The 13,264-nt window shown below is 43.2% G+C and overlaps 1 protein-coding gene across 4 annotated transcripts in view; it reads right to left on the reverse strand.

Moving 5' to 3' along the window:
* DIS3L2 (DIS3 like 3'-5' exoribonuclease 2) overlaps positions 1-13,264 on the reverse strand; it is a 183,488-nt gene that overhangs the window by 85,441 nt on the left and 84,783 nt on the right. For all 4 annotated transcript variants that reach the window (XM_017810780.1, XM_017810782.1, XM_017810783.1 and 1 more), the window contains one exon: positions 4,330-4,409. In XM_017810780.1, coding sequence (XP_017666269.1) covers positions 4,330-4,409 — 80 coding nt within the window. The remainder of the gene's footprint in view (positions 1-4,329; positions 4,410-13,264) is intronic.

Below are 13,264 nucleotides of genomic sequence, written 5' to 3' on the forward strand. Positions count from 1 at the left end.
CCCATCGCAGCCTGACCTTTCACTAGACGGAATTGTCTGCCTTGAAACGCGCCAGATTTCATTTCTGTTCCTACCAGTAAGCAGCCTTCGAACACAACTGCATCAGTACTGTGCATTACCAGGAATACAAACACCACCGGCAGGTAATTCCCAGAAGAAATTTGGCAAGTGTGAGAAACCTGCCCAGTGCCACACCAGGTCTCCTAATCTCACCAGCTCTTACATGCTGAGATCAGAATAAATCTTTAAACCTCTGAAACTTGGGTGAAAACATCCAGGCTTAAAAGCAGTACAGTTATTTTCTGCGAAGGTCTGCAACATCCGCACGACCTGAGAACAGTTCTGCTGTGCACTCCTGGCTGCAGTAATTTGCTAGAAGACGTGCAGAAAGGATCACAAAAAAGCATTGACTGAAATGAACTTATTAAAAACCTCAAGCTACCCTGAAACAGCTCTACAAAGGCTGCAGAAACTAGGTGCAGGCCAGAGCCATCTTTTACTCCAAGCTTATGCTGAGTCATCTAAATCGAGTACAGTTTGTTCATATTTCTGCAGCTGTTACATAAATAACCCTATTTTCCTTCTTTATTGGAGCTGATCTCTTTTAAAATATACACTCACAAATGAGTGAACAGCAAGCTCACCTCCCTACTGCTATCATTAAACAATAACGAGGAGCACGACTGTTAATCAAAAACAGACTCCAATATAAAATCCTCTCAAAACCAGACTGGCCCACTTAAGACATATATCCCTGGAAAAGTTTCCAACTGCTGCAATATCCTACTGCAAGCTCCATTAAAAATACAGCTCTTCCCACAGCCATCCCATGGTTCCTTTGCTAGTGACACCAGGTAGTTTCTCATGACAGATTTGTGGACTACTTGGGCAAAAAGATTCCTTTCCATCTTTTACTGAGGATGTTGCTTGGCAGAGCCCTCCACCCACTGATAGGGGCCACACTGAGAAGTTTTAAAACTTCACAAAGGTGCAAAGACAGTCTCTATCTCTCTGCTTGTTGCCTAAGATCCTTCAAGGCAAAGAAACAGTCACGATCTTGAATAAGTTAACAACAAATACTTGAGGACAAAGACAATTTCATTCTCCAAAATCTTCTGAAATGCCCTGATTTACCTGTCTGATAGAAGAAGTGCAGGCAATGAATGTGGGGTTTTTGTAGTAATTCAAGGTGCTATACAACAGCAGAGAGACATTTTCTGAATTGGGTTCTACATTCTCTGTTGATTTTTGGAGATCTCCTGACATCATGAGGATGCCAAGATATGTGGTTTGCTCATGTTGGGATTTTATGGTGGGGTTTTTTTAAGTGTTTTACATATGGGCAAAAGAGATGGAAAAACTAATAATTTCTTGTAACCACGTTTACATTTTGAATAAGAGCTGTGTTAACTCTTAACACAACTTTGCCCTCATGAGAGATGCAGCCTTGCCAGACCTGGATAAGCTCTTAACGTCTACAACGTCTCTTCTTTGTCATACTAATTACAGCTAGCATAGCAACTTTTAAAGCCAAAAATCCTCAGGGTACCTCCAAAACATGTCAAAAGTTTCTATTAAGCACATGATTGAGGTTCCCACAGGGGCTCTCCTAAACACCGAAGAGTTGGGAACAGTCGTAACTTTGCAAGCAAGAGAACACAAAGAAGTGACCCCAAAGGACCCCCAGCACTGGTTTTGGATGCTCGTACCCTGGCTGAGGATCCAACACCTCGTCTCTTGGACAACAAGCTCTGCGGTTGTATCTCTAAGGTGACATCTTAAAAATGGGCACAAAATACAGCTTATATTGCCAACTGCATGTGAAACAGATATCCCTTATAGGAGGCTTGCAAAATAATGTTTTTATTGGGTTCTTCGGATCAGGAAGTATTCGAAAAATTTAACCTTTGGAATTCAGCATTTCAATACTGAACCACAGTGGGCAGAGAAGAAGGTCCATAAAATGCTGCATCAAGTTTGTGCCTCAAATAGCAGCACACTGAGAGGATAAAGGACAAGAGTCCATCAGTTCTTAGTTGTTTTTACTACTCATGTTCAGTAAAAGACTCTACAGGCATCTCTTTGTGTGACATCAGGAGCCGTAAAAATGGAGATGGTTCCAGCTACTGGACTGCACAACTCTGCTTCAGAGATTTTTCAAGTTTTAAAAAAACACCAAAGCATAGATACAGTGCTGAGATTTCCTTCCTGTGCCTGCTCAGGGAGCCAGTCAGCCAGTCACCATGCCTGCTCCAAGGATGCAGATGTGCTCCCTGCAGTCACTCCCACTCCGCTCCTCAGCTCCCTCCTGAATGGATCTGAGCCACAAGGTCTCTTCAGAATAAACACCAGAGATTTCAAAAGAACTGAAAGGGTATTTCCATGTCGGTTCTTTCCATGCTGATTTAAAACCTGATCCCTAGGATTCAACAAAATGGCTTTTCCAGGGAGTGACTTCCCTTAGCTGAAGGCTGAGACAGTGATGAAGTGAGATTAGAGCACGGTGCTAATAACACCAAGGTCATGGCTGCGACCCCCGTGCGGGCCATTCACTTAAGAGTTGAACTCGATGATCCCTATGGGTCCCTTCCAACTCAGAATATCCTGTGAAATTTGCCATATGAAATTCTGTGAGTGTGGGCACCACTCTCACAGCAGATCACAAGCTAAAAGGAGAGGCTGAGCACACAATGCCCAGGACAGGCATAGATAAGGTCACTCTTAAGGAAGGCTCCAGCTCAGAGCATCTTCTCACCGAGAGACCAGGGTGAAACAAGGACCTACAGCTCCAGCCAAAAGACAGAGATCTGGCACACAAAGGGCTGCTGGAGCAGGCTCCCACCTAATGGTTCATGAAAATTGAAACGTGGGGGTTACCAAAGGCCTTTGGGATGGGACAGCCCCCAGCGGATGCATTCACTTTTCTGTCTCTTGGATCTTCTCCTCTGTCAGGGTTGGAAAGGCAAGGCAGACTTCAAGGGTGGCCACATCCCTGATCAGCAGATATATCCACAAGCCCCAGTTATGAGTGGCAGCTCTGCAGTGGATTTGCAGACTTTCTGGGAAAGAAGAATTCTTGTTCGAACTGGTATTTTCCTTGAATGTTTTCTCCAAATGGCTTATGGATGAAAGAAAAATGCAGATGTATGCACCACAAACCAGCTCAGTGAATGGTTCCTGCAGCATCTAAAACCCACGCATATGTGAGCAGTAAAGGCTCAGAAGCCAGAGTTTCAACACTTTAGATCGAGGACCTGTGGGATCACAACACTGTCATAAACCTACAGTAATTCAGATGACAAAAAGGAAAGAGAGAGAACAGAGTTCAGCTTAAGATCTCTCAAGAAGACTGTTTACATTTTCTGTGAAACTAAATGGCAATTTTTCCTTAATCTTGCCTCAAAACTGCTATTGTACAGCACAATTAATTTTATAGGCTTCAAATTTTCTTTCACCTCTGCTTTTTTATCAGTTTTATAGCACTGTAATAGTACTCTGTACCTGCGCCTAAATGACATGACAATTCATTGGCCACATCACAAAGAATGAAACCAACCCAAAAAAAGGAAATGATGTCTTTGATATCATCATCTTGCAGTGATAAGAAAGAGCAAGAAAAACTAAGCCCACACCAAAAAAAATCACTTTATCTTCATTATTAGTGGTGGATAGGCTAATCTAATCATGCAATATTCAGACTAAATGAGCAGAACTGGGATGGCAAAGTAAGCTTACAAGAGAGAAGTTCCTTTGGTCAGAATCATCAAGACTTGGCTTCTGGAGCTTTACTTTCTGTTCTGTTGGCTTACGGCATAGTAAAAGTACAAATAAGGCAGAAGAGAAAGCTCAAAAGGGAATGAGAAGAAAAACACAACTTATAAGGCACATTGTGCTCGTCTGACAATTCCCAGCATCCCATAAACACCAAAAAACAATCCAGGCAGTGACCTTAAAAAAACTGGATCCTTTATCCACAGACTGCGTATACAAGGTCAAAGTTTCCCCAGACTTCAGTCTGCAGGACTGGTGCATTAGCTATTCAGCTGTAACTCCCATAATGACAAAAGACAGCTGAGATCTGACAAATCAAATTACAGCTCTGTTTATGTAAAACACTGTGGCTCTGCATTTTCTGCCACCAAGACTGAGTGCAGCTTGAAGATGTCTGCTCTACGATTTCTGAAAACAAGCAATTAAAACAACAAGAGAAAAATTAGTTTATTACTCTGCTTATATTTGGTAAAGAATACCTCAGGACAAATTATAGATACAAATGTGTCTACAGCTGAATACAAACACTAGAAGTATTTTGTAAAATAGATCTCATACCGTCAGGGAGTTGTTTACAGGACAAAGCATCATCAAGATCTCTGGCAGTTGATGGGTCGATGGTGAAAATGCATTCTTTCCTATCCAAAGAAAAAAGAAGAAAAGGAAAATTTATCTCCCAGTCATGAAGAAGGTATCAAAACACAGAGCCCATCACAGATATCCAGACAATAACAACCATGTTTTCAGAAGACTCTGTTGAAACATCTTCCAATCTCATCTGAAGTCTAAATGTAATGTACTAAAAAAAAAGAAGTATTTAGACAACTGAATCTCCTTGGGTATTTTTTCATTTTTCTTTTTGGTTTAACTGCTTGCTCATAGCAGCTTTCATTTCATTACAGATATTCCTCCACAAAAGCTAAACAATTTAGCCCATCAAGTTCACTACAAAGAAACAAGCAGGAAAAAGTCCTGATGCCTTGCAGCTAGACTAAAAATAGATTGTTCTTAATTGCAAAGTTAAATGGAACACAAATAACCCCCATCTCCATGCAGCAGAGTAGGTATCACAGCATCTGACTCTCCACAAGCACAGCTAGCATGGAGCAGAGGCACTGAAAAATGTACACCAAGCTGAATGGTGACAAAATTGAGAGAGAGTTTTGGTCACAGTAAAGACACCCAAGAGGTGCAGTACTTTATAACACCTACACTGCCAATCCTGCACCAAAGGGAAAAGCAGGTTCCATAGGAAACACCATGAAAGTTACAGAAAGGGCGAACTCCAAATCAGCTCATTAGATCTTACAAATCAACTTGGTGCTCAGGAAAAGCTGAACATCCTTTCAGATGTGCTGTACTAGGTGGCATCTGGAACATGCAGCCCTGCTCTGGAAGGCTTACATGTATGTCCTGTAGCAGTGGGTGGCAGGAACAGTAGGACCACAGATACAGTCTAGGGCCACACGGATGAGACAAGTAAAGCATCTGACTCAGAAACCATCACGTTCAATAGAGCAGAGTCTGGCACCAGTGAGACCCAAAATCTGAAGCACTCAACAAATAAAACTTCCTAAATTCCTGCTTCAGGGCCTCCCTTCATCCCAGGCTGCCCTACAGCAACTTCTTGGCCAGACCCCTGGACTGCAGCAGAGTTCACCCAAGCACTGTGAATGTGGGACTGGAGCTGAAGAGCAGCAAAGGCAGTAAAGGAATGGGTTTGCTGGTTTATTCTGTCTTTATCTTAACCTTTAGAATAAGTTCAGCCCCTCCCTAGTTAAAAGATCTCTGAGCACAATGGCATAGGCTGAGGCTGCCAAGGAAGAGATCAGACTGTTGCTTTTCTTCTCTTTGTAACAGAGACTCATATCACAATGGCAACTCCCTCCTAGAGATGTATAATGCAAACATGTATTATTTTTCTTACAGCATAACCACTGTTATACTCCTGGGGTAGGAGACGTGGGAGGGGAAAAAATTAAAGCAATTTTTTTAAAGAGCAAGTGTCATATGGAATTAGCAAGTCTTAGTCTTTTTGTATGGGTGCTCTCACAGTGAGAGCAATGTCCCCAACTTCACAGACCTACCACTTCAGTACTTAAATGCTTTGGGTGGTATCTGCTGGTGTCAGACAGCTGGCAGCATGCATTTATATAATTCCACCAGGCACACTAAACAGAGATTTTCAAAGACATAAAAATCAGTAAAGCACTTCACTGCCTTTCGAGACTTTGAAAATCTTTTGGAATATACTGGCTTTCAGATTGGATAGCAAAGCTGCCTTAATCCCCAGATGCACGTTAGTTTCTGATCCTTTGCATGCATCTAAACAAATTAAGAAACTGTGACACTGAAAGATATAAAATCTTTCAACTACACCGGGGCTTTGATCTGTTGCTGGCTAGCTATCCAGCACTGGAAATCAACCAATTTTTAAAAGTTTGCAAACAACCTTACTTCCATAAATATATATTCCTTAAAATTCCACTCCAAGGTACTATGCAGCTCTCTTTAGGGAGATGTGCATATGCAGATAGACACTCCTATAATACAAGCAGTATGGGGACATGCATGTGTGCCAGCCTGCATGTATTTACACAGAGTCCCACTGATGCACAGGGCATAAAGTCCCCCCAGCCACATGCAGTAAATCTTTAAGTTACTTCATTTAAAAGAGTCAACTGAATGGACACGAATGGCTTACTTTATCTGACAAGTTAGCAAGAAAAAGGTTAAGAGCTTCTTCAAAGAGAATGTGGGTTCCTGTGTCAGGGGAATAGATAGCTTATTCCAGATGTTCAGGGCCTGCTACCACAAGCATCTGCCACCCATTGCGAATCGTGGCTCCAGGCAGTTTAAAAATTAACAGATTGGTTTCAACAAAGTGCACATTTGCAGCCTGCCCTGGAAAGAACAGAGCAGAAATACAGAGGTGCCAAATTCAGAACACATTTAAACAATGGTGGCAACTAACTGGCCGCTTTGCTGAGATGTATTTGACTGGTCAAGTGTATTGCAGAGGCCAGTGGTGGCCCCAGTTCAGAGAACTCAAACCGTGGGGCCGGTGGGGCAGCTCCAGGCTCCCTGGGCAGTGCTTTGTGCTCAGCCTGCTGCCCTTCAGGACAAGCTGGTTGGGCTCTGAGCAGCCTCTCAGCAGGTTAACAGCAGGCACGGACAGTTCACAGCCATCTGAGATACTTAAATTGACAGATGCAAAGCTGAAGAGGGGTCCAGACAAATTCTGATTTAGCATTTCTCACCAGCCAAGACATATGTTTAACCACCGGGCTCAGATCTGCTTCTCCTTTAAAACTACTCAAGGGACTTGAACCTGTAGCTTGTCACAGGCAGTTTATTACGGGCACAGACTGCAAGGTGAGGTAAGAAAGTAACTGAGCAAGTAAAACAACGAATTATACTCCCTGGCACAAAGATGCTGCAGAAATGTTGCAGAGCCCATGGCCAGGTAGTCAGTGGGAAAAGAGAAGCTGATCTGCAAGCAGAGTTCAAAGTTCACAGCAGTGAGATAATCCTGGCACACAGGCGAACACCTCACTGAAGTTTTCTAAGTGAATTACGCTCACCAGTAACTGCATTATAAAGTGTGATTAATTATATTTCTGGTTTTTCAGTTTCTATTACTGGAGAAGTTTCAGATGGCTACAGGAACCAGGGCTGGCATGTGAAAAAGCAAACGATCCACTGAGTGATGGGACGGCAACGCTGAGCCCAAGGGCAGCACCCCACATATGTGCTCCTCCAGGGCAAGGTCTCCAAGGAAGGCATGTTCTCAGCTATCTCCTGCTTTTTCTCTGGGCCCAGTGGTATCACTTTTATCTTCAGGACACTGCAGAGAGCCATCTCTCATTCCAGAAAATCAGGCAAGGCAATGAGAAGCAAGGGGAGGAAAGGCTGGGTGCGGGCAGTGCACCCTGCCTGCTGCTCTGCAAGCTGTCCCCTCCCTTGGCACCCACACCAGCCACCCCTGTACACACCCCAGGGAGGACCCTGGAGGCAGCTGACAAAAAACATCTGGGTGAAGAAATAGCATTGCTCTCAGCTATGGGGCCCTGTGAAGAGGAAGGAGCCATTCGAATTCCTCCCCTGACCAAACTGTCTGGTTGTGCAATACCCCAAGGGCTGTGGCACAAGGGATCTCAGAGAGATCAGACCACATTTCTGACTGTAACCAATAACAAGACCAACCTGCAGTGGTTTGTATGATTCAACCACAAGAAATAGAACTTTTTATGCACTTGCTAACAAAGACGTCGCTTACACCCATGGCTGCATACTTGCACATTTGCATTGACCACAGGTATATACAAACTGGCAGCTGTCTCCAGCTTCTGGAGGGCCACCAAGGTGATCTTGTGGGTTAAGAAGCTTGATCATCCCCCTCTCCCCCTTCTTTGAAGATCCCGAAGCAACCATCTCTCATTGTCATCACACCTAATAAAAGTCTGGTTTATTCATTTCAAATTGTCAAAACATACTTTGTAAAAGTAATGAGATGATCCAAGTCCACTTGTTCCAACATAACATACAATTTGGTTAAAGGAAACCTTTAGGAGATAGAGACACACAGAGTTAAAAGATTTTCTGGTCTTCATGCTGGAAAGGACTAGAGATAAACGTGTGCCTTTAAGAAACCCCCAGCACTGATCGAAAACAAAAATTTCAGTGTGGAAACTTCCACTTTTTACAGGACGCTCTTCATGCAAAACAGATGTTTAATGCAGGTTTGCAGAGGTGGACTTGCTCTGGCATGGAGTTTCTGTCAATGGAAGAATAAAATCTTTCCTCCCTCCTCCTTGTGGCCAGAGGTTTCGAGCACCAGAGCAAGGCAATGCTTGCAAGAGTCTGGGAGGATCAGGGGAACGACTTGCACTGAGCATGGTGGACCTGGCAAGCAAGAGCCAGGAAAGCACGAGCCACACAGACTGCCCAGACCCTGCCAGCCGCTGGCAGCGCTGACCCAGCCACCTCCAGCCCTGAGACAATGACAAGGGCACTACTAAAGCTGACTCTGCCACCCTGCAAATCAACCACCTGGGAAAAAAAATTGCAGGATAGAGCACTTAGTTTATTAGACAGTAACGATGGTGTCAACATACACAGGCTGGTATATCAATCCTAATTTAAGGAAAGATAATTAAGTGCAGTTGCTCTTTGCACAGCTTCAGGAAGACTAATTAAAGCAGACAAGCATGTCTGCAGAGCAGTTAGTCTTTTTACCTTTAACAGGCCTTAAAATAAATGGCTAGTGCAGCAGTAGAGGTAAGATAAGTAGTTTGTTGGTGAGCTGGAATTACCGTCATTGTAATTATAACGTTCACAGATCACAGGATCGCAACAGCAGTTTGTTTTTCTTTGTGCAAATACATACATCTATGCAAAGGTATGCACAAGAATCAGCAGAGAAAATACTGTACAGCTGGTGCCTCAAGGTTTGGTACAATGCATAAATTTTTGCCAGATATCTGTTCAGAATTCAACAAATGAGTTAATGATAGAATATGAACACCTATGGCACAAGGAAATTACAAGTACCAGTGGTCAGGGCTCTTTCTTCGTTTGAATGGAAGGTATTTGGATCAAGATGAAGCATTGCAATTGTAAGCCAGACTGTATTAGAGGGCAAGTTTCTGGCATGGCTGGTGGTTGAGCAAAGTTTGGGTGTTGCCAATGTGATTTTCTGTAAAAGCAGCTTGGTGTTGCTGATAGAGAAAAGCACCAGTTTGTACACAGTAGACAAAGCAGCACCGTCAAGATCCTCCTGAAACAACTCATGGTCTTCCCAGCCAGCAGCACACAGATGAGTCAACTTGCCAGTGGAGCCCAGATTTTCACCACTAATAAATGCCAACAACCATGAAAGATCAGTCCAGAGAACTGCATGTACCCACAAGAGCATCAGAAAACACTTCATGAAGCAAGATGTTGTCCTTACCAGCTGATGCAACCATTTGCAGGAGGCAGAAGCAAGTATGACCCAGCTATTCAGGAATCAGGGAAAGCAAAGGATGGAGGAACTTCATCCCAGGCACTGTGAGCAAAAGTCAGCCGGGCAGCAAACCCATGTCCATGCTCCTGTGTGCCACAGATCACCACTCCTGGTCCTGGCTGCAGCCACCACCAACTCAAGTCACTTGGGCTGAAGCCCCAGCTTTGCCATTTCCCTGAACTAGGACTGCTCAGGGATGAAGCTGTGGGCAGAATTTAGGCTGCCAAGTCTCATAAGAGAGAAAGAGAGAGCTGGATGCCTTAGCAAGAAAATCAGAGCACAAAAGAAATAGGCTGAGAAGGGATCCACCAAAAGTCTTCGAACAAGAAACCCAGAGACAGAAGCTGAAATGGAAGGAAAGGGAATTAAATGGAATAGAATAGAAATATTTCGGTTGGAAGGGACCAACAATGATCACCTGGTCCAACTGCCTGACCAGTTCAGGGCTGACCAAGTTCAAGTATGCTTTTAAAGACATTGTCCAGGCATCTCTTAAACACTGACAAGCTTGGGGCATTGACCACCTCTCTAGGAGACCTGTTACAGTGTTTAACCACCCTCTCTGGAAGGAAATGCTCCTAATATCCAGTTTAAACTTCCCTTGGTGCAGCTTTGAACCTTTCCCACACATCCTGTAACCAGGAAGAAGAGATCACCACGTCCCTCTCCCCTTCTCTCTCTTAGGAAGCTGATAGAATTAAGGTGTCTGGACCTAATGACCTTATTCACCTCCCCATCTGGACTCCCTCCCATGGCTAACTTGCAGACTGAAGCAGTCTCCTGAGATGTTTATTGGTCATTCACGAAGACCAGCACATCCAAAACAACAACAAAAGAGAACAAAGAACACACCAGAAGCCACAGCATCCACTAGCCTGGAAAAGGGGACTGAAACCTGCTGTCTGGAATTCCAGCACTCAAACACTGTACAGCTGAAGACTCAAGACACTCAGTGGCTACCCACACGTTGACATCCTGCCCTGCCCCAGGCTCGGTGCTCATGGCCCACAGTCCCTCCAGTCATCCAATGGATCCTGAAGGACCAAGCTGAATCTTTTGCAGAAGCATGAGCCTTTTCCAAAGCCCAGATTGCTGCAGCTGGAGGTGAGACAGTAATGACCATCTTTTTGTTTATTAAAGTTTCAGCAGTGCAAGTCTTCTTTAAACTTGACTATGTCAGTGGTAAGACATTTACAGTACGAGTGACTGCATGTCTAGACACTGGCAGTGCATTTACATTCTTCTAGGGACTCCTTAGATTGTCCTGTCCTCTCCACTTCGTGAGTACATACAATAGCCTGGTGGGAGTGAAAGCTCAGCCTCCTGGTTTGCCCTTATTAACTCCAGCTCAAAGCTGGCATTTTAAAATTAAGCATAAAAGGCACTTTTAGAATCTTTAAGCTCTTCAGGTCATTTCTAAGACCCTGCTGAGCTTCATCTTGCTAAAGTTAAAGAGACCATTTCTCAGAGCTGGAAACAGTTGTTTTAATTTGGGAACAGGCATTCTAGAGCTGTCAACTCACTCCAGTGAATGCTACTAACATTTTTTCACACAACAATCCAATTGTTATGGCAACCACAAAAATCAATCTTGTTCTTCAATCACAAGAAAACCCAGCTCAACCACGGTGTCTGTGCAGGTTTGTTATAAAGTGCCAATAAGCATGGGACCAATTCTGCCAATATTCATCATTTAAATGGGATGAAGTACTCTTTCTCCAAGAGAAATTTCAGAGACCAATCAGTGCCTGAACATTTTAGAGACTTCAACATTCCACTCCTAAAGACATCTATTACATGTAGTGTCTACCACATTTGTCACAGTTGATGCTGGCAGATTTTAGTTAAAACCCAAGAGTGGCTGCTTCCAAGACAGCCTCTTAAAAGGAATATATTTTAAAAATATGCCTGCAACAGAAGTACCCTGACAAATCTCTGATGGCACTCTGAATGCCCTGTAACACACTAACAAAGATACTTAACATATCACAAAACTCTTTTGGCATGGTGCATAAATTTCAAAATGAACCAAAATTATAAAATAATTGGAAGTAAAAACTACCCCCTCCAAACACTGCATGTTAAAAGCCTCACAAAAATCCAGTACAGCATAAAATGCATTGAAAGCCCATCTAGCCAGTACTGTTCTTTTTAATTTCTCTGTGTTTATGTTTTAGCTAATGTCCTGTTCTGGTTCAGAAAATAGACCTTGGTCCAAGAGAGCAGCCGACAATGACTCCTGATGTATTACACATCTACAACAACAAACTTCACCATTTTCACCAAGGCCTGTGCACTGGATTGCTGAACCAGAATCAATTATTCCTTCTATTTATCCTTTAAGATTTCCTCCATATTTATGGCCTCCAAGGAAGGGGGAAGATGGAAAAAAGAGCACTGCAGTCTTGTAACATACCTATATGGCTTGAACAGCCAATACATATATATAAAGGAGATCACAGTCTCTGGGAGACCAAGTACCAGCAGTATTTCCCACAAGTCATGCTGTAATTGTGCCACAAATATAATGAGTTCTCTGCACCTCCACTATCCCACGCAAGAAGGCAGAGTGTAATTGAAAATGCACTTGCATTATATAAAATACCTTAATCATAGATGCACAGAGAAGAGACATTAGGTCATCCAACCCCCATAGGTCAGAGCGGGGCTACTCTTGACAATACATTTGCAAGGACTTTCTCCAGGATGGTATTAAGCATCTTTAGTGATGGCGTTTCCAATACTTTCTTTAGCAGTCTACACTGCATTCTATTTTGGGTTGGACAGGAAAGGTTTCCTCTTTGCTTCACCTTACTTGTCCTCGTAACACGCCTTTCTATCCTCCCACCACCGTAAATGATTCTCACTTTTTCATTTTGGTCCACATATTTTTAACTATCAACCACTATATCTTTCACAAACTCCTAGTTTCAGTTTTGGCAAATACACATTGAACAGTTAATCCTTCCTTGTAAATCAATCCCTTATCTCCCAGAATATTTTTGTTAGTCTTTTCCAGACTGTCCCACTGCTAATCCATGCTGTGATATCTCCAGGACAACTGTGTCTCACACAACCTGCATGTGTGCCACCTATATTATGATTTATGGGTTGGTTGTTTTGCTTTTTTTTTTACAGAGTAAGGATCTGAGAATAACCTGGTAACAACGATCCAATCACCAAAAAACTTGAGGACAGATGGACAGCTCAAAGCATGCTTCATGTCACTTCATTCGAGTGGAGCCATGAGGAAAATACTGCTCCTTGTAACGACCAGCTCAGTCAGTTAGAACATGGTGCTACTAATGCCAAGGTTGTGGGTTCAGTCCCTGTACAAGCCATTCACCTAGGAGTTGGACTCGACACTTCTGCTCATCAAAACCCCATCTTGTGATCCAGTGGAATCTAGCAAGAAACAGACACATTCTCAAATTTATTTAACATTTTATCCTCATCTCCCTCTGTTATTCTCTCCATTCTCTCTTC

The sequence above is a fragment of the Lepidothrix coronata genome, unplaced genomic scaffold (genome assembly GCF_001604755.1).
Source record: "Lepidothrix coronata isolate B3197 unplaced genomic scaffold, Lepidothrix_coronata-1.0 Scaffold29, whole genome shotgun sequence".
NCBI lineage: Eukaryota > Metazoa > Chordata > Aves > Passeriformes > Pipridae > Lepidothrix > Lepidothrix coronata.